The sequence below is a fragment of the Mercenaria mercenaria genome, chromosome 1 (genome assembly GCF_021730395.1).
Source record: "Mercenaria mercenaria strain notata chromosome 1, MADL_Memer_1, whole genome shotgun sequence".
Lineage (NCBI taxonomy): Eukaryota > Metazoa > Mollusca > Bivalvia > Venerida > Veneridae > Mercenaria > Mercenaria mercenaria.
Genome location: NC_069361.1, coordinates 3,439,738 through 3,459,103, shown reverse-complemented (window position 1 = coordinate 3,459,103; position 19,366 = coordinate 3,439,738). Strand labels below are relative to the sequence as shown.

Here is a 19,366-nt window from a genome sequence, read left to right as displayed (position 1 = left end):
CATACAAAAACAAGACGGTTAAAAAACTTTACATTTTATTCCTTTATTTATTGAAAACACTTATGATCTTTAACTCTGTATCACAGTTACAGTTCAACGTTTGCCTTTCCTAGCTTTGCCCTGTTTATTATTCCATTTTCCAGACCCACTCTGGGGTTTCCGGGGGCCACCAACTTTCTGTTTTCCTTTCTGACGCCATGATTTTCCGCCAGGCCTATTCCCTCCTTTCTTTGAAAACTTTCCACCACCCTTCTTAAAATGTTTTTTATTTCCACCTTTAAGCCACCTATCTCTTTCAACTTCCCATTTCAACTGTTTCACATCTGTAAAACAGAAAGTAACTGCCATAAGCGAGTAACTTGAATGAATCCACACATTAATTAAAACAAAGCTTTACCTCATGAAACCAGCTTGCACTATGTTTAATTCTAATTAGAAGATAACTGATGAAAATGTGAAGGTAGAAAACAGTGACAACATCATTACGGTGACTAAACATTTTGTCACTAATTCAATCTTAACCACAAATTTTAGACTAATCTAATCTTTCATTCTATGAGTTTTCCATTTATCCTAAAAGTATATTTTGAAAAATCAAGGGAAGATCCTTTTATTTTCCAATAAAAAGTAGTCGGCACACTTTCAGATGCAAGCAGTGAGTAGACTATAGTGTATATAGAGGATAATTGTTGGTTTCGGTGTAATATCACGTTATAATTTCACCGAGTGGGCACCAAAAGTGATATTTTCACGAGTGGCGCAGCCACGAGTGAAAATAACAACTTTTGGTGTTCACGAGTGAAATTACAGTGATATTACATCGATACCAACAATTTTTCTGTTTATTTTATGTCTAAAACTCTACTTTTGTTGTGTTTATTTCAATAAAATGTCGAAATTTGCGGGAAATTTTATCAGGAAGCATCGCAAAGATGACGTCATTTTAACGACGTCATCATCATATTGTTTCCGGCTTTCAGTACGCTCGGTAAACTTTTTGACGTTAATCCGGGTATCAGATTTGATAATTTTCACTGAGTGGCCAGTGAGTTTATCAGGATATAATTCACCGTTATATTTCGATAAATCACCGAAAAACATAAAATAAACCTGCTTTATCTGTGTTAGAGAGAGCATCTGAACCAATCATGTTCATCTTTGATCCTGCTGTATCATCCATCACTGCAGAAAACTGTAACAAATAACATACTTCATGTTCATTTATAGGTAGCAAACTACTAAAATTTCTAGCAGACACTTACCATTATATAAATGAGATTTGCTACATGTAGGAGTATGTGGATATTCAATGCAAAATTAAAATCTCTGTAAGAAGGAAACAAGCAAATGTATTACCTGTTCAGCAGCTGCATACAGACCACCTCCATCACCGTGTTTGGATTTTCTGAAATTATATATTCGTATGGGTAATGGAAATATGAATACAAAATTTTGTGTCACTGGCGATTTACGATCTTATCATCATCACATTTAAGTGATGCACTGCACAGTTCTGTTTTAAATTTGGTTTTGGTTTTACACCAATTCTTGACAGACTTTAAAGACACTTGGTTTATAACTATAAAAGCAACTCCTTATCATTTGTGTGTGTGTGAGCTCAATTAGGGCATAAAAACACTTTTTTAAAGAATCTAGTGGTCCAATACAGTTTTGAAATGATAAAAAACAAGAGGGCCATGAAGGCCCTGCATCGCTCACCTGATCTACTGACCTAAAGATATTCAAGATTAACATTCTGACCAGGTTTCATTAAGATATGGTCATAAAGTGTTGAATAGCTATTCCTTTGATTTGACCCTGTGACCTAGTTTTTGACCCCGCATGACCAAGATTTGAACTTGACCTAAAGATCACCAAGATTAACATTCTGACTAAGTTTGAAGAAGATACAGTCATAAATGTGGCCTCAAGAGTGTTAACAAGCTTTTCCTTTGAATGACCTAGTGACCTACTTTTTGACCCCACCTGACCCAGATTTAAACTTCACCTATAGATAATCAAGCTTAACGCTCTGACCAAGTTTCATTAAGATACCGTCATAAATGTGGCCTCTACAGTGTAAACTAGCTTTTCCTTTGATCTGACCCTGTGACCTAGTTTTTTACCCCACATGACCAAGATTCGACCATTGACCTAAAGATCACCAAGATTAACATTCTGACTAAGTTTCATGAAGATACAGTCATAAATGTGGCCTCTAGAGTGTTAACAAACTTTTTCTTTGAAATGACCTAGTGACCTAGTCTTTGATCCCATCTGACCCAGATTTGAACATGACCTATAAATCATCAAGATTAATATTCTGACTAAGTTTCATTCAGATATGGTCATAAATGTGGCCTCTACAGTGTTAACAAGTTTTTTCTTTTTATCTGACCTGGTGACCTAGTTTTTGACCCTGGATGACCCAATATCAAACTCGTCCAAGACTTTATTGAGAGTAACATTCTGACCAAGTTTTATTTAGATTGGGCCCAAATTGTGATCTCTAGTGTTAACAAGCATTTCCTTTGATTTGACCTGGTGACCTAGTTTTTGACCCCAGATGATCCAATATCGAACTCGTCCAAGATTTTATTAAGGGTAACATTCTGACCAAGTTTCATTAAGATTGGCCCAAATATGTGACCTCTAGTGTTAACAAGCTTTTCCTCTGATTTCACCTGGTGACCTAGTTTTTGAACCCAGATGACCCAATATCAAATTTGTCCAAGATTTTATTGAGGGTAACATTCTGACCAAGTTTCATTAAGATTGGGCCAAAATTGTGACCTCTAGTGTTAACAAGCTTTTCCTTTGATTCGACCTGGTGACCTAGTTTTTGACCCCAGATGTCCCAATATCGAACTCGTGCAAGATTTTATTGAGGGTAACATCCTGACCAAGTTTCATTAAGATTGGGCCAAAATTGTGACCTCTAGAGTGTTAACAGTCCAATTGTTGACACCGCCGCCGACGACGGAAACAGGGCGATCACAAAAGCTCACCTTCAGCACTTTGTGCTCAGGTGAGCTAAAAATCTACAAGGGATATCTTTGTTTTCACCTGGTTTGTATTTCTCATTTCTCAATGTCATATAAAAATTTTTGATCAAACTGTTTCACCACATTGAAAACGTAGTCTGATTTAAGTTAGCATGTATCATTTCAACTAAATACATACTTCCCTTTCCTGAGCCCCGACTGCGTGTCTTCTGCTGCTTTCCTCTTTTTACCTTTGGGCATAAAATCTGCAAAATCGTCTGAAAACAAAAAAATTGAAAAGATAATTAACTGTCTAAGGCTGCTGTAAAAACTGCTTTACAAAATGACAAGAGAATGCCATGGCAACCAGAAGTCTGCAGAGAATAGAATTTTTTGAATAGTGAGAAGGGATCAACCAAAAATATTCTGGTGCAAAGGCTTCATTAAAAATATTCTGGTGAAAAGGCTTCGTTACAGACTGAAACAAAATGGTTAAGGAGATAATTACAGACTGAAACAAAATGTCAATGACAAAGTACATCATAATGCAGGCACATGGCATTCACAATACCTGACTTCAGTACAAATACTCTGGAACAGAAACAAGTGGAATTAATTTATTATTTAACCTTTAGCCTGCTGAATTTTTAAAAATGGACTCGTCCATCACTCAATTTGGGCAAAACCATTCATTATCCGAAGGGATGTTCACTTAAAATTTACTGACTGAATAGCCAACAGTGCAGACTATGATCAGCCTACACAGATGTGCAGGCTGATCTTGGTCTGCACTGGTCCCAAAGGCAGAATTACTTGCCGGCAACAGGAGCAGGCTAATTGTTAAGATACATACCATCATCATCAGAAAATTCTATGTCTTCTTCATTGAAGCCACCTTGCTCCCCTTCATTATCACTAGCAAACTCCTCAGCAAAATTGTCAGCATCAGCAAAGACTCCCATTTCATCATCGTCATCACTATCTTCATTGTCCTCACTATCATCACCTTCCATTTCATCTATAGCATACATTTAACATTATAATTATATGGGGATAAGGTCTAAAATGACGCTCAAATGTAAATCTTGGTTCTTGACACTTTTTTGTAGTCAAACATAAAACAAGAGCTGTCGGAGGACAGCAACGCTCGACTATTCAACAGCCTTGTCAATTGAATGAATACAAAAGTTGAAAAAGGGGCATAATTTTGTAAAATGCAAAGTAGAGGTATTGAACCTCTGTACTGCATGTCATATCATGACAGTGAACAAGTGTGTGAAGTTTCAATCCTTTCCAATTTGTGGATACTGAGATACCAGCTTACATACAAAAACTTAACAAAAAACTGCTAAGTCAAAGGGGCATAATTTTGTAAAAATGCCAAGTAGAGTTATGGGACCCTCACAGTGCATGTTAGATCATGACAGTGAACAAGTGTGTGAAGTTTCAATCCATTCCAATTAGTGGATACTGAGATATCAGATTACATACAAAAATTTAACCAAAAACTGCTAAGTCGAAAAAGGGGCATAATTTTGAAAAAAAAAGAGAGTAGAGTTATGGGACTTGCTTAGTGCATGTCAGATCATGATAGTGAACAAGTATGTGAAGTTTCAATCCATTCCCATTAGTAAGTACTGAGATACCAGCTTACATACAAAACCTTAACCAAAAATTTCTAAGTCGAAAAAGGGGCATAATTTTGTAAAAAAGCAAAATAGAGTTATGGAACCTGTGCAATGTAGATCAGTTCATCACAGTGAATAAGTGTGTGAAGTTTCAATCCATTCCCACAAGTGGTTACTGAGTTACCAGCTTACATAAAAAACCTTAACCAAAAATTTCTAAGTCGAAAAAGGGGCATAATTTTGTAAAAAAGCAAAATAGAGTTATGGAACCTGTGCAATGTAAGTCAGTTTGTCACAGTGAATAAGTGTGTGAAGTTTCAATCCATTCCCACAAGTGGTTACTGAGATACCAGCTTACATACAAAACCTTAACCAAAATCGGGACGCGGACGCCGACGCGGACGCCGACGCATGGGCGAGTGCAATAGCTCACTATTCTATGAATAGTCGAGCTAAAAATTAATTATCCTTACAAAAGTTAATAAAACAATCAATTACTTTATAATTGAAAAGAAATTTACCTCTAAATGCTTTAGCCAATTCATCATCTTCAAAGTCAATTTCTTCATCTGAGAGATCATCATCTAAGTCATCATCATCGTCATCATCTTCATCATTATCTCCTTTCATCTTCTTCTTACCAAATTCACTGAAAGATAGAACAAAAGTGCCAGACTGTCACAAAATATGCCCGTCATCGAAGAGAACCTTGGGCCGTTTTGGTGGTTATCGTACTTGGCTGAGATATTATGCCCACAAAAATTTTCAGCAAGTTTGATGAAGATCGGATGAAAACTGTTTGGCTTGAGAGTGCTGAAAAGGCTAAATTCGCAGTTTTTTTGAGTAATTTAAGGGCCATAACCCAAGAATGTCTAAGCAATTTGGCTGGTAATCGAACTTGGCTGAGATATTATGCCCACAAACATTGTCAGCAAATTTGGTGAAGATCGAATGAAAACTTGGACTGAGAGAGCGGACAAGGTTAAATTCGCTGTTTTTCGAGTTCAAGGGCCATAACCCAAGAGTGCCTGGGATGATTTGGCTGGTTATCGATCTTGGACGAGATATTATGCCCATAAACATTGTCAGCAAGTTTGGTGAAGATCCGATGAACACTATTTGACTTAGACAGCAGACATGCTTTGAACGCCGACTGCCGCCACGGGTGTTCACATAATACGCCCCGCTCTTTCAGAGACGGGTGTATAAAAAAGTTCATTCCCACTGTGAACTGATTCTTACAGCGGTGACCTAAGTTAACAAATGCTTCTCAATTGGATACAAGTATTAATGTGATCTCTGTAAGTAACTGACAACTTGGAGGTAGATGATCAATGACGGATCGACGGTAGGCAAACCATGAACAATCACTTCTTTATGGGACTGAACATGAAACTTGTTTTCCTGTCTTGTGCTTTCTCCCTATTAAGTTCACTCTCTAGTGAAGCATAAACACTGCCCTCCGAAGTAAAAAGTCAAACAAAAATAAGATAGATTTAACCTAAAGGAGAATTTATAACCTTTTAAAAAGGATAAAAGTTATATCCTGTTTTAACAGTTCATATTTAGGAGAGAACTTAGGATGAAACTTATGAAGTTTTGTGAAACGGGTCCCAGAACTCGTGTTGTATAATACCGGTACACAAGATAATTACTACAGTCTGCAACACAGTCTATCAAATTTAACACATGTCATTAGTAGATTCTACTGGGATCAAAAATAAAATGTTACCTTGAGAAGTCAATATTGGAGAAATCATGTCCATCTAGCTGACCCTCATACTTGTCTGAAAAGTAAAATAAGTATGTGCGTGAACTTCATCTAATCATACATAATTAACTATTCACTTCCCTTCGATGTTTAAATCAAACCAGCAAGTCATTTGGCTATACTGCAGCTTCTGTTGTTATGGAAGGTCCAAGATGCCCCTTTACACAATATTTCTGGCATGGGCATGAGTATCTGAGTAAAACATTCACCTTCTACAAGCCTGCTGGATAGCTTCCTCACACTGAACAATACTGAACTTCCTAAATGGGGATCTAACTCAAAAGGGCAAAATTTTTTAACCATTCTACTATTGAGGCCTTCTTTATTTCTAGTTATAGAATACCATGACTTTTGAAGTGCAGTTACCTGCAGAGCAAAGCCTCTGTTAAAAAATAACTTCCTGTGTGTCAAGCAGTCTTGTAAAAACTGGCATTTGCAATTCTCACTTTCTAGTTACTTAAATCACTTTTCTGATGACCAACTCAATGGAACACATACCTAAGAAATCATCAAATTCAGCATCAGTCACACTTTCAACATCACTGTCTTCATCCTCCAACTTTTTCTCATCTTTGACAGCTTTTTGCTGGAAGTACCTGTAATATCACAGTTAATACATATTAAAGCTTCTCATTCACAGAAATTTAACCCTTACCCTGCTAAATTTCTATAATGGCCTTGTCCATCTTTCAATTTGGACTGCACCATTAACTGTTAAAAGGGGTACTTATCAAAAAGATACTGACTGAATGGCAAACAGTGCAGATCATGATAAGACTGCACACATGTACAGGCTGATCATGATCTACACTGGTCGCAAAGGTAGAATCAATCGTGTCCTGCATTATAAGGGTTAAACTTTGTTATTAATTCAAAATATAGTCGGAAACTAAATGTATATCTTCATACTGAGAAAATCAGTCTTTCAAACTTTTTCTGTTAACAGATGCTAGCAGTCAGTAGTAAAAACTGGTCCACTAGAGGCAAAATACGATACACCGGTTATTATAGTATACTTAAGAACTCAAAATAAAGACTTAACCTCAGAGAAAAATGGTCCATTTGAAATTCCTTCAAAATTCTTTTTATTATGTATATCAATATAAGACAGGCAATCATCTGTTTGAACTACTCCTGCCAAGTGCTGAGTGACGAGTTTGACACAGTAATTTCTGGGAATGGATGAATGTGATGCAAAGAAAAATGGGGCAAGTGCAAATCTACAAAATATATAAGACCCAATTACTTTGGAGGAGAATAGGAAGATCAAAATGCCCAAATGTGCTCTTATATTTCTAAATTATTTGCACTGACCTGTGTAAGAAAACATCATCTGCTGGTACCCGCTTTTCTTCCAGTCTTAAGAACTGTTCACTGGTTACCGGCAGTCCTTTGATACCTGTTGGTACAGTCTGTTTCCTAGACAAACTTACTGCTTTCTCTTCAACTGCAAGCATTTCACTAAGTTATTATTTATATATACAAGAGCTGTCTAATGACAGCACTTGCCTATTTGAAGCCCTCCCACACAATACTAGCTTACTTACAAAAATTTTACTAAAATTTTCAAAGTTGAAAATGAGGTGCAATTCTGTGAAAACTGAATAGTGGAGTTTGAATGAAACAAACACTATGTTGACATTTCAACATATGGCCTTCTTCAGAAAAACTAGCAACATTTTAAATAACAAAAGACGTAACTTCAGTTTCACAATAGCTCTAAACTGAACGGGATGTAAATGCAGAAAAGCAGCTGTGTCATGTATTACATTATTTTTTAAGCGAAAAATAATATATATCGACATGTGTGGAGTTTTGAAAAATTTGACCTAGTAGTTTTTGAAAAACCGGCTTACATGCTAAACATTCACCAAAGATTTCTCAGTGAAAGAAGTGTAAGTTTCCCAGTATGTTGTACTTTTACAAATTTCACCAGTTTTATGAAACTTGTTATACCGTTTTTTCCCCTTTAATGTTTGTACTTACTCTGTTCTTTCTTCTTCGGATTTTTGTAGACAAATCTGTCGAGGAATCGAATGAGGGTAAAGTCCTGAAGGGGATCACCTGTGTATTGAACAATCTCTCCCTGTAATTAAATCTATAGCTATAAACACTGATTAATTCAATGATGCTGAGAATGACATTTTTTTTTTTTTGAAAATGGCAGAACTGGTCAGTTTTCCCCCCTTGGTAAACATGACTTAACCCTTCACATCCTTAATCAACAGCTACCCTTAAGTATTTATTGAGGAAACACTGATAAAATTTCAGTATGTAGTTTCTATTAGTTTACACTGAACATCTGTTTAACAGTGATAGAACTTCAATATGCAGTATAAGTGATAGCTTGTGTTAGAAATTTCAGATGCAGTATATAACATAGTGTACATTGAGTATCTGTGTAACAGACAGTAAAAGAACTGTTGATATGAAGTATAAATTACAGCTTACCTTGGAGACTTATTTAGTTAACAGTGGTAGGAATTTCAGTAAGCAGTTTAAATCATAACTTAACTTGGGAACAAGTTTAGCAAAGAGGGATAGAAATTTCAGTATGCAGTTTAAATCATAACTTAACTTGGGAACAAGTTTAGCAAAGAGGGACAGAAATTTCAGTACGCAATCTAAATAATACTTAACACCCCTTCATCCCCAAAGTTCTTCTTGAGCAAAGCAGGATAAAAATTCCAGTAAACAGTTTAAATGTTTAAATCATAGTTTACCTGTAAGCACTTCTTTAGCAAAGTGGTATAGAAATTTCAGTATGCAGTTTAAATCGTAGCTTACCTTGAGTATTTGTTTAGCAAAAAGTGATACAGAAGGATGATAGTGTAGTGTAAAATTTTCCAGTTCCCAGATACATTCATTCTCAGCATGACAGTACTGTGGGTTCCTGTGATATGGATCATAGTCCACTTTTTCTGATTTATCTAAAACATAAACATGTTTATTCTTTAACTTTTGCAAAAATGTTCTAACTGATAGCTGATGTATATATAACTACTATATTCATGATAAGTATTCTAAATGCTTCCTGATACACAGGGAAACAAGTATCAGATGAGTTGTGGTCTAATGGATTATTAAGAATTGGTCATTCAATCTGTATGTCATGAAACACCAGGACGAGAAGAGCAGAGACTGATTCGAAAAAAGCTTTCCAAAATAACAAGGGCATTTTTAGATTCTCAACCCTCTTGAAAAGCAATTTCATGTTTATATTTACGGTTATATTAATTTTGCCAAAAAGAAACATAATCCTACGATTAAGATTAGCTCTGTGCACCCAGGATGGTTTTTTGTATTTTCCTGGTTCCTTCTTGACAGGTACACCTTCAGCAGCAGGACCAGTCTGTGTTTCAGTGTCATCTTCATCTGGTTCATCAACAAAATGTTCCTCCTCATCAGATTCCTAAGCAATACAGAAATATTTGTTCATTTCCTTGTTTAATATGGGAACAACTTTTTTCTTAACAAATATTTCATTATGTATCTGTGGTCAGATAACCTAACCAGTGTTCCTGGATTCAGAACTAGCATTAATTTGTTTTCTACCCACAATTCTCTAACAGTTCTGGGGTCTTTCTTTCACTCTGACCACTGGCCAGGCCCCTCTGTATTTGCATTAGTAGAGATGAATTTTGCTCCCCGATTGGTTGTGTTTGAATGTAAACTAGAGCTGCTTTCGAGAAAAGCGCATGTTTTCCACAACTGCCTAATCATCTAGATTGGCATTTCTTCTCCATTATGTATCTGAGTCAACCATGCACCAAGACCTGTATCACTGGCATCAGTATTTTTGGTTCAAGGGCCATAATTCCGAAGTGCCTGGACAAATTTGGCTTGTTATCGAACTTGGCTGAAAACTTATTGGCAAAACATTTTGTTCAAGTTTGGTGAAGATTGAATGAGAAACGTTTGAGGAATGCGGACAACATTTGAGACAGACTGATGGACACACACACACACACAGACAGGAGTAAATCATAATTACCTTTGAACATGATCATCATGAAAAATGTGCAGTATGAATTTGGGAAAATACACCAGAATCCAAGACAGAAGGCAAATGAGATCAGAAATATTGACCTCTATTTTCATGCGATCAGGACATGATGACATATTTATGAAAGTAATCTCAACCAATCGGCTGATTTTTCTTTTCAATTTTTTATCAAATATCTATAAATAACATTCTTCTGCTGATTCTGGACAGACTTGCTAATTACTACTGAGCATCTGCCAAAAAGAAAGTCTTAGATATTTGTAACCACATTTTCAAACAAACAATTTATTACAGAATATATGAAAATATGAAGTGAGCACTATGTACATAGAACACAGTACTGAAATTTCTTGTCTAAAATATGTCTGTGCATTTAATAAAGAAGGCATATATAAACTTTGGTAACCTACCTTTTCATGTGTATAAAACAAAAATCTGGTTTTTCCTAACACCTAAATTAAAAATTTTAAAAGCAAGATTTAAAAAATTTTTCTTTTTGCCACTAAACCATTTAAAAAGCTTTTTTTCACTAAAAACAAAGCTGCCCAAAAAGATAGCACGCTCGATTTTCTCAGTGCTTGCTCTAAATTTAAAGGCTTTCCCAGTAAAAAAAAACCCAAGTAAAAAGGGGGGACTAACTCTTTTTAAAAAATTCAATCAGAGTTATGGAATTGTGTCCCCGGGTTAACTTTGATATAAAAAACTTTTTTGGTTTCAAGTAAAAAGCTTCAATAGAAAGAGATTTTTGACTTTATCAAAATTTTAACAAAAAATTAAGTTAAAAGGGAACAAAATTTCTGCAAAATTCAAACAGGTATGGGATTTTTTCTCCGGGTGTAACTTTGAGGGTAAAAAAATATTTTTTCAAGTCAAAAGCTTGATAGTAACAGATTTTGACATTATCAAAAATTTACAAAAACTAATTTGGGATTCTGTACAGATTCTAATAACTATGGGAATGTCTCTGCTTAGATTTTTAAACATTTTAAACTATTTATTAAGTAAATTTATAGAATATGAAGTGAGCACTAAAAATTTAAACACATACTAAATTTCTTGTCTAAAATATCGTGTCATTAATAAATCAGGTTATGGATTGGTTCCTGTGTATTTGTAGTTAAACACAATCTGGTTTTCCTCAACACTTTGTATGAAATTAATATTGACTTAAAAAATTTTTAACGCCAACACATTTAATGTACATTTACATAAAAATCTGCATAAGTGCACGCTCGATTTTCATATAGCTTGTCTGAAAGTTTAATAAATAATAACCAGTAAATAGGACCTGACTCTGTTAAAATTCAAAAGTTAATGGGAATGTGTCTCCTGGTGGAATTTTGATAGATTGAACTAATTTTGAATGTTCAAGTCAAAATTAATAGTAAAAGATATTCTTTACAAAATTTTAACAAAAATTTATTACAAAAAAAACTTAATTTGTCCAATAAATCAATTTTTGGGGATTTTCCCATTTGAGGGAACTCTTATGGTAACAGAAATTTAAGTTTAAAAGAAAAGCCTGATAGAACAGTGTAGTCTTAATTAGAAAAATTTAAACAAAAAAATTCTAATAAAAAGAAAATTTCTGGGCAAAATCAAATCGAGCTGGAATTGTCCTTTTAGATTTTGATAGTAAATACTATTTTGGTTCAATCCGAAAAAGCCTTAATGTAATAGGAATTTATTAATAACACCTTTAACAAATCTCTAATTTTTTCATATGAATGTCAAATTTAGGAAACGAGTTATGGGAAGTTTTCTCCCGGTCTACCACTTTGATATTATTAACTCTCTCCGATTTCAACTGTAAAAGAGATTAAAGAGATGTTAAAACTTTCAAACACTTTTCAACGACATTGAGGAACCTGGGGCTAGCAATATCTTACTTTTTCATTAAAAATGGGCAATAACAATACAGTTAGTTTTGTGAGGAAATTAAATCTTGGTAATATAATGAGGATATTTCCATCTGTGCATGATTAAAGTCCAAATTTTTACAGAGATGCTGTGGCAAAAAATTGCAGCTCCCGATAAAAGCCTATGGAAGAAGTCAATAGCTGCTCAGTTTCCCGAAAAAAGCACTGAATGATTCAATATGTTTTGTTGGGAAATATTTGTAAGAATGAGGAAGTTCTGTCCGAGACCGTGAAAAAGCTACAATGTAAATTTAATGATGGGGCAAAATACTTGCAGCGATGTTGCTAAAAGCTGGAATGGTGATCATAATTTATAAACTGACTAATCATCAGGTCAAGCTGGTATATGGAAATTATTACAAAACTAAAATACTGATATTTTCGATTACAGATGCCATATAGGAGTCGATCCAGTTTAGAGTAGAGGAATCTTATGTCTAGAGAATAAAAAAGAACCCAGTTTTGCATGTCTGAAGTCTTATAACATTCTTAAAAGTGGTATAATTATTGACAAAAAATTTAAATTTAGCCCTAGGGCAAGACCTTAACTCCAAAATCCATAGGGATTAGTCTATGAACAATCTCCATAAAAGTTTGAATTAAGGTGAAGTTTTAAGTATCTACCTTAATGGTTTTCCTGTTCATCCTTTCCTTGACTTTAACAGAGTGACTAAACGTTTAGAGGAATCTTACTGCGCAGGATCTCCCAAATTAAGTTAAATTTCACTGTAAATTCTCCTACAGTTATGACTGTAAATGGTTAATATAAGGGCCTGGTATAACCTTAGACACTTTTGACATAATCAAAAGTGCGGGGTCAATATGCTCTATTACATTCTAACTAAATCTGGTCAGTGGGCTTGTAAAATTCTGACAAGAAATGGTAAACTTCATCTAATTTAGGCCCTGGTTTGGCCTTTTAATGAGTGACTTTTTAAAAAATAAGGTATCCTCACAACTTTTAGGCCTTTCAAGTTCTCTGGTTCCTAATTAGGGATGAAATCCATTCTGCTAAATAAACCTCCTAAACAACTTGACAATCACCATAACTATATAGGTCCTCTACATTTCATGACCAAGGTCAAATATTTTAACATTGGTCAAAATGTTTTAGCACTTCAATGGTTTTCAAGTTCAGCTTACTGACTGGAACTTCCAGAAAAATGCACAACTTCAGGCTGAATATGAAGCCCATGTACGGTCCAAGAATTAAATAGGTCATGCTTCTGGAACAAATAATATCAACTAAAGGGTTAACAACTGTACTGGACAGCTAAACATGTGAGAGAAAAATATTCTGGTGTGTATAAATAATATCCTCAATACTTTCTGGCTTTCATGCAAATTCCTTCAGCTTTAATGAAGTTTATCCAATATGTACAATATCAAAAAATTCTAGTTTAAATTCAATACTTATACAATCCCTCTAAAAATTATCATGGACTTCCAGGTAAATTTTTGAATTGAACACTAAGCAGTTTTAGGTTCATACTAGTGGTCTAAACTCGATTTACTAGTTGTAATAAACAATCGACAATACACATATAAAAGGGCCTGATAGACAGCTAAATCCCCAGTAAAACAAAGATATGAGGTAACCTTTGACAAAAAGAAACTGACGTGACCTTGAACTGATCGCTGACTCTGATTCTGCACATCCTCTTGAGTAAGTTGTTCATTTCAAATTTTTGAAAATCCCAAGGGGTTTAGGAGACATGAACTGACAATATATGATTATAAAACTTTGACTAATTTATGTAAGATTGATTGACAATATTCATAGGTGCATAAGATTTTGATGATGACCATTTGACCCAAGTTTTATAACCGTTGACGGTTTGAAATATAGCGCAAGAAGATAGAACTTAAACCTTTCATAAGAGATCCTTGAAAGTGAGGCTTAGAGGGCTGGGTTTCTGATTTTAGATACGCTCTTTTGACCCGGGTTTGACCAGAATTCGAAGGGATTAGGAGATCAAGATGGAACATCAAGATGAAGCTTCAAACCCTTGAACGAATTGTGACCTTTAGAGCCAATTTTTATTTTGATTCTGCACAGTTTTGAAGGCTACATTTGACCCAAGTTTGATGAAAACCTTCAAGGGTTTAAGAGATACAAGTGGACACAGATTGAAGTTCATAACTTTCCCAGGTTTGGCCTTGCCATGAGGTCAAGGTTTTCTATTTAGGACTGAACCTAGTCTTCATGGGGTGCTGCACCTGACTTAAATTATATAAATTCCCAAGGGGTTCGGGACTAAACGCATAAATGGAATTTAAAAAACCTTTGATCTGAGTTGATTTTGCATTATTGACCGCTGACCTACTTTTGAGTTCTGCAATCCTTGATGACTAGATATCTACCAAGATTACATGGAAATCTTTTCAAGGGATTTCAAGATTGGAGCCTAGAGAGGTAAGGTCGACGGATATTTGAATGCTACCGTTTTTGACCATCAACCCCTCCACTCTGTTGATTCAAAATCCTGCTTCCAACCTTTTCCAAATGTTTTTAGTCTTTGTATACATGCTTTAAATAAGTCAATAAGTGTCAATGTTGACATCTATTTAGGACCTACCACTGGTACCCTAATTGTTTGATTGTGAGCAAGCTAACAACCTAACACAATAGTAACTGAAAACTTTTGTAAAAGCCATGTCTCAAAATGCCTCTATAGGCAAGAAGTTCTATTGGTCAGGAGCAAACTGCAAAGGTCCGCACGTGGCTGATTTAGGGATCCTAGATTCTTTAAGTGCATTCTCCAAATTTCATACACTTCGGAAAGTGTCTCAGTACTTTTGGTCCCGAACTTGACCTTTGACAAGTGACCACAGAAAGTCGTCATCACAATATGCTCCATTCCTTTATCAAGTTCAAACATTACAAGGTCAACGTGGTCTCAAGTATTTCCAAAACATGATTGAAAAAAGGGCTACTGTGACCTTGACCTTTAATAACCGAACACCCAAATCAATACTGGGTACATCTAATGCATGTTCATCATCCTATGAAGTTTCAACATTCATTTGTCAATGGTTCTAGTTATTGCTCAAAACTTCTTATCCATGCTAAGCCAATGAGATCTGACTTTAAAGGTAAGTCTTGCCCCAAAAACAATAAGGGTATTTACGTTGCATAACATGTCTAAAAGTTTGATAATTTTGGTAAGAGGTTCTAAGTTATTAGATGAAATGGTTTTCCTGTCACCCCTTTGTCTTGCCCTTTAACGGTACTAAAGGGTAATACTACCTGCTTGACCACTTCCTCGAAGGTTGCATCATTGGATTCTGCTCAATTTGATGACGGAAATTTGCAAGTTTCAGAAACCTTCGACCTTGCTTTACAGAGTGACCCAAAATTGAAGGGCAACCTTTTGACCTAATTGTACCTGACCTTGATCCTAGAATGGCAACATTCTGGTTCAATGTTCTAGTTTATGAGAGAATTTTGCCAAGTTAGAATCCTGTCGCTTGGAATGAGTGACCAAAATCGAAGGCTAAAACCTTTGCATGTAGATTTCCTTGACTTACCTCTGGGTACTCATGGTTCTCTAGTTATCTAAAATAGGTGTAAATTGTTCAGGTTTCATGTGAACCTTGACTTGATGGAGTGTCATAATCAATAAGGCAGGCTACCTTTCCCAATTCACCTTGACTTTCCAACATCTGCTCAGAGTTCTCACAGCTTTGATGGTGACATTTCAGCCCATGTTGAGAAAATCCTTCAACGGGTTTAACAAAAAAGTCGAAAGGGGTATCTCACCTTTGCCCAATTTGAACTTCACATTCGGGGGTAACTGGGTTCTCTTGTTATATAAATTTGTTTCAAGTTTGTACCCCTTCCTTCAGGGATGAGTAAACCTAAACAATAGATGGAATCTACCTTTATGATCATATCCTTTGATTACCTTTTGAGCCGACAAGGTGATTTCTTGCTTATTGCTCGGAGAGGTGATCATGTTGAGCCCAGTTTCATGGACCTTCAAGGGCTAAGAATGGTTAGAGGACACTTTCGGACCAAAATGAACGGGTAACATTCTGTAAGTTCTCTACTTATTAATCGGAAATGTTTCCTGCTCAGGACCTGTCCTTAATTTTGACGGTTGACCCACACCCTTTACATATGAATTTAAGGGCTAGGTCAAATGGTTTCTTCAGTTATGGCTAACCATAATCCAAAATGTTCGATACGGACAGGCCAATAACAATATTCACCTGGAAGACATAATTACATGTGTTTACATGGGTAAGATCTAATAATGTCTGACAGCCTGATGGTAAAGCAGTAAGTACAGGTGTTTATATGGGTAAGCCCTAACAATGCCTGATGGTAAAGTAGTAAGTACAGGCGTTTATATGGGTAAGCCCTAACAATGCCTGATGGTAAAGTAGTAAGCACAGGTGTTTATATGGGTAAGCCCTAACAATGCCTGATGGTCAAGTAGTAAGTACAGGTGTTTATATCGGTAAGCCCTAACAATGCCCGACGGTCAAGTAGTAAGCACAGGTGTGTCTATCAGTATGCCTAAACAATGCCTGATGGTCATGTAGCAAGTACAGGTGGTGTATCAGTACCCTAATGAAGCAATGCTGATGGTTGTAGCAGTACTGCTATCGTATGCCTAAACAATGTAGCATGTAACAGGTGGTGTATCGGTAAAACAAAAAATGTGATCAAGTAGTATTAAAGTACAGGTGTCTGTATCCGTAAGCTTAAGGTCAAGTAGTAAGTAGAGATATGTGTATCAGTAAGACCAAACAATGCCTGATGGTCAAGTAGTAAGTACAGGTGTCTGTATCCGTAAGCTTAAGGTCAAGTAGTAAGTAGAGATATGTGTATCAGTAAGGGCCAAACAATGCCTGATGGTCAAGTAGTAAGTAAAGGGGTCTGTATCCGTAAGCTAATCAAGTCTATGGATAAGTGTATCAGTAAGGTCCACCAATTCGATGGTCAAGTAGTAAGTAGAGATGTGTGTATCGGAAAATGTACATGCCAGATGCAAACTATAAGTTAAGGAGTCTAATCTGGGAATGGTAAGTTTAATTAGGAAATACAAGTAAGTAAATACAATGATATTTAAGAGAAGGTCATGTGTCTTACTCCAACTTAAGTCAATTTAATATGGAAAGCTTTTGTTAAAACCAGAAAGCAGTGGTCAATCATTTAAGTGCTTACCGTTCTTAAATGCTCAAATATAAGTATGGATTTTATAAAAAAACATAGTATCAATCTGATGTTAATGTTTTGGAACAAGCTTATGAAATATTTCTGAATTGAAAATTGTTCAAATTTTAAGACAAACATTCAGATAGTCTAGTTGTAATAGATGTCTTTATAACTAAAGTAAAGTTAATAGGAAAGTTTTGAAAGTTATCTGAAACAATTCCATTAACAAATTTATAATGTTTTTCAACATACCAAGGTAAAGAAGGAACATTTTTTCCTAACCTTTAATTGCATGGACAAGTAGATTAGCCTCCATTCATTTAACCTTATCATGCTAAACAATGATTATGTTTTCGCAGCAATCATCAGACTGCACAGATGGACGAAACAGTACCAACCCTTGTGTTTTATTCTTAACATCAATAAAATAGAATCTCGTAAACAGTCAACCAAAACCATTAGAAAAAGATGTATGGACAGGTGTCTTTCCAGTACTTGATAGTATAAAGTAAGGATTGTGTAAAACTTAACATTAAAAATGCCTAGGTCAAGTAGTACAGGGGTCTTAAACAGAAATTAAGTCAAGAATATGACTTCCTGTTTACAGACGGATCATGCCTGGTAACAAGTAGTAAAAGTGACGTCCTAACTTAATCAATGTAAGTTTAGAAATTTTGGGGGGTATGCAAATATAATGATTCTAAGTCATAAAGGGGTAAGTCAGAAAATGCTTATAGATTACCTCCATTGTTACAGAAGGAACATGATGGTAAACAAGTAGAAATTAAGGCATATCTCATGGCTTTGAAATTTGGGTGGTAGTAAACTTAAATTTGTGTGACGTAATACTCACGCGGTGTCAGTAGAAACTCCCTATTTCGAATAGTCAAGCTACAATTGATGAACTTCTAAGGCTGCATACATTATGAGAGATATGTGTATCACTAAAGTAGAAGTATAGATATTGTTTCAGGTAGTAATCAAAGAAGATAGAATGTTGCAGTATCTTGAAAGGCAGTAGTAATTTTGAGTTATGTGAATCCTCTAATCAGACTCAGCATCAACTGGATCAGGAAAAACCAAAAAATGCCTGAGTAAAACATGACAGGTGCTGAATTGAGCTGGTCCATTAATAAGTCAGCATATTGTTATTCAACAAACTATTGAAGTAAGGACAAACAAGCTTATCCAAGACTGGTCTAAAATAAGAAAGAACTTGTATAGAATACCTGTAATAGGGAGTATAAATGTTTCCACAGTAAAGATAAGGTACTCATAAGATCAAGTCAATGTTGACTTTAAGGTAATGAAAAGTCTGGTTTGTAATGAAGTTAAGGTCAAGTATAAAAATTCTTTAAACAGAGATCAAACCAACCGATGGTCAAGTATAAGACAGTGTCTGTTCCGTAATTAAGATGATGTTTTGATGTGAAAATCATCAGGTTTGAACATTTTTGGTAAAATATGTTAACAAAGGAGTACTGATCAATTAAGGTATGTAAAATGTAGAGGGTTTTTGTATTATTTTCAATCAATTACATCAAAATATATCAGGTAATCACGTAGGAAGATATAAAGTACAGGTGTAGTGGTAACTAGAAGACAACATGCCTGATCAGCAAATTTGGTGTACAGCTGACTTCTACTTAACGCACAACCAACCTTCATGTTGAGATGTGTATAGGTAACCCAAACGATGGTAAAGTATAAGTGGTTCTTATCCTAGCTTAATTCAATAGAATAAAAATTAATTTAAGTAAAAACCAAAAAGCCGTGGAAGTAGTAACACAGGGACTTATCAGTAAGCTAAGGAATAAAGAGAAAATCACCAGACAAACCCTGCCTTGGCAAGGTAATACAGCCTTTTGATCCTAAGTTATCTATATGAATA

The 19,366-nt window shown here is 35.4% G+C and overlaps 1 protein-coding gene across 1 annotated transcript; it reads right to left on the bottom strand.

The window, feature by feature from the left end:
- Nucleotides 1–18: 18 nt before the first annotated feature.
- LOC123545153 (CCAAT/enhancer-binding protein zeta-like) lies at nucleotides 19–16,267 on the bottom strand. The gene is made up of 13 exons (XM_053522215.1): nucleotides 16,217–16,267; nucleotides 9,648–9,795; nucleotides 9,171–9,313; nucleotides 8,370–8,469; nucleotides 7,698–7,830; nucleotides 6,882–6,979; nucleotides 6,345–6,399; nucleotides 5,134–5,261; nucleotides 3,838–4,002; nucleotides 3,184–3,262; nucleotides 1,357–1,405; nucleotides 1,111–1,192; nucleotides 19–323 (listed from the first exon to the last, which is right to left on the bottom strand). The coding sequence occupies exons 1-13, from the start codon at nucleotides 16,265–16,267 to the stop codon at nucleotides 94–96; spliced, it is 1,461 nt and encodes a 486-aa protein (XP_053378190.1). The 3' UTR covers nucleotides 19–93.
- Nucleotides 16,268–19,366: the final 3,099 nt, after the last annotated feature.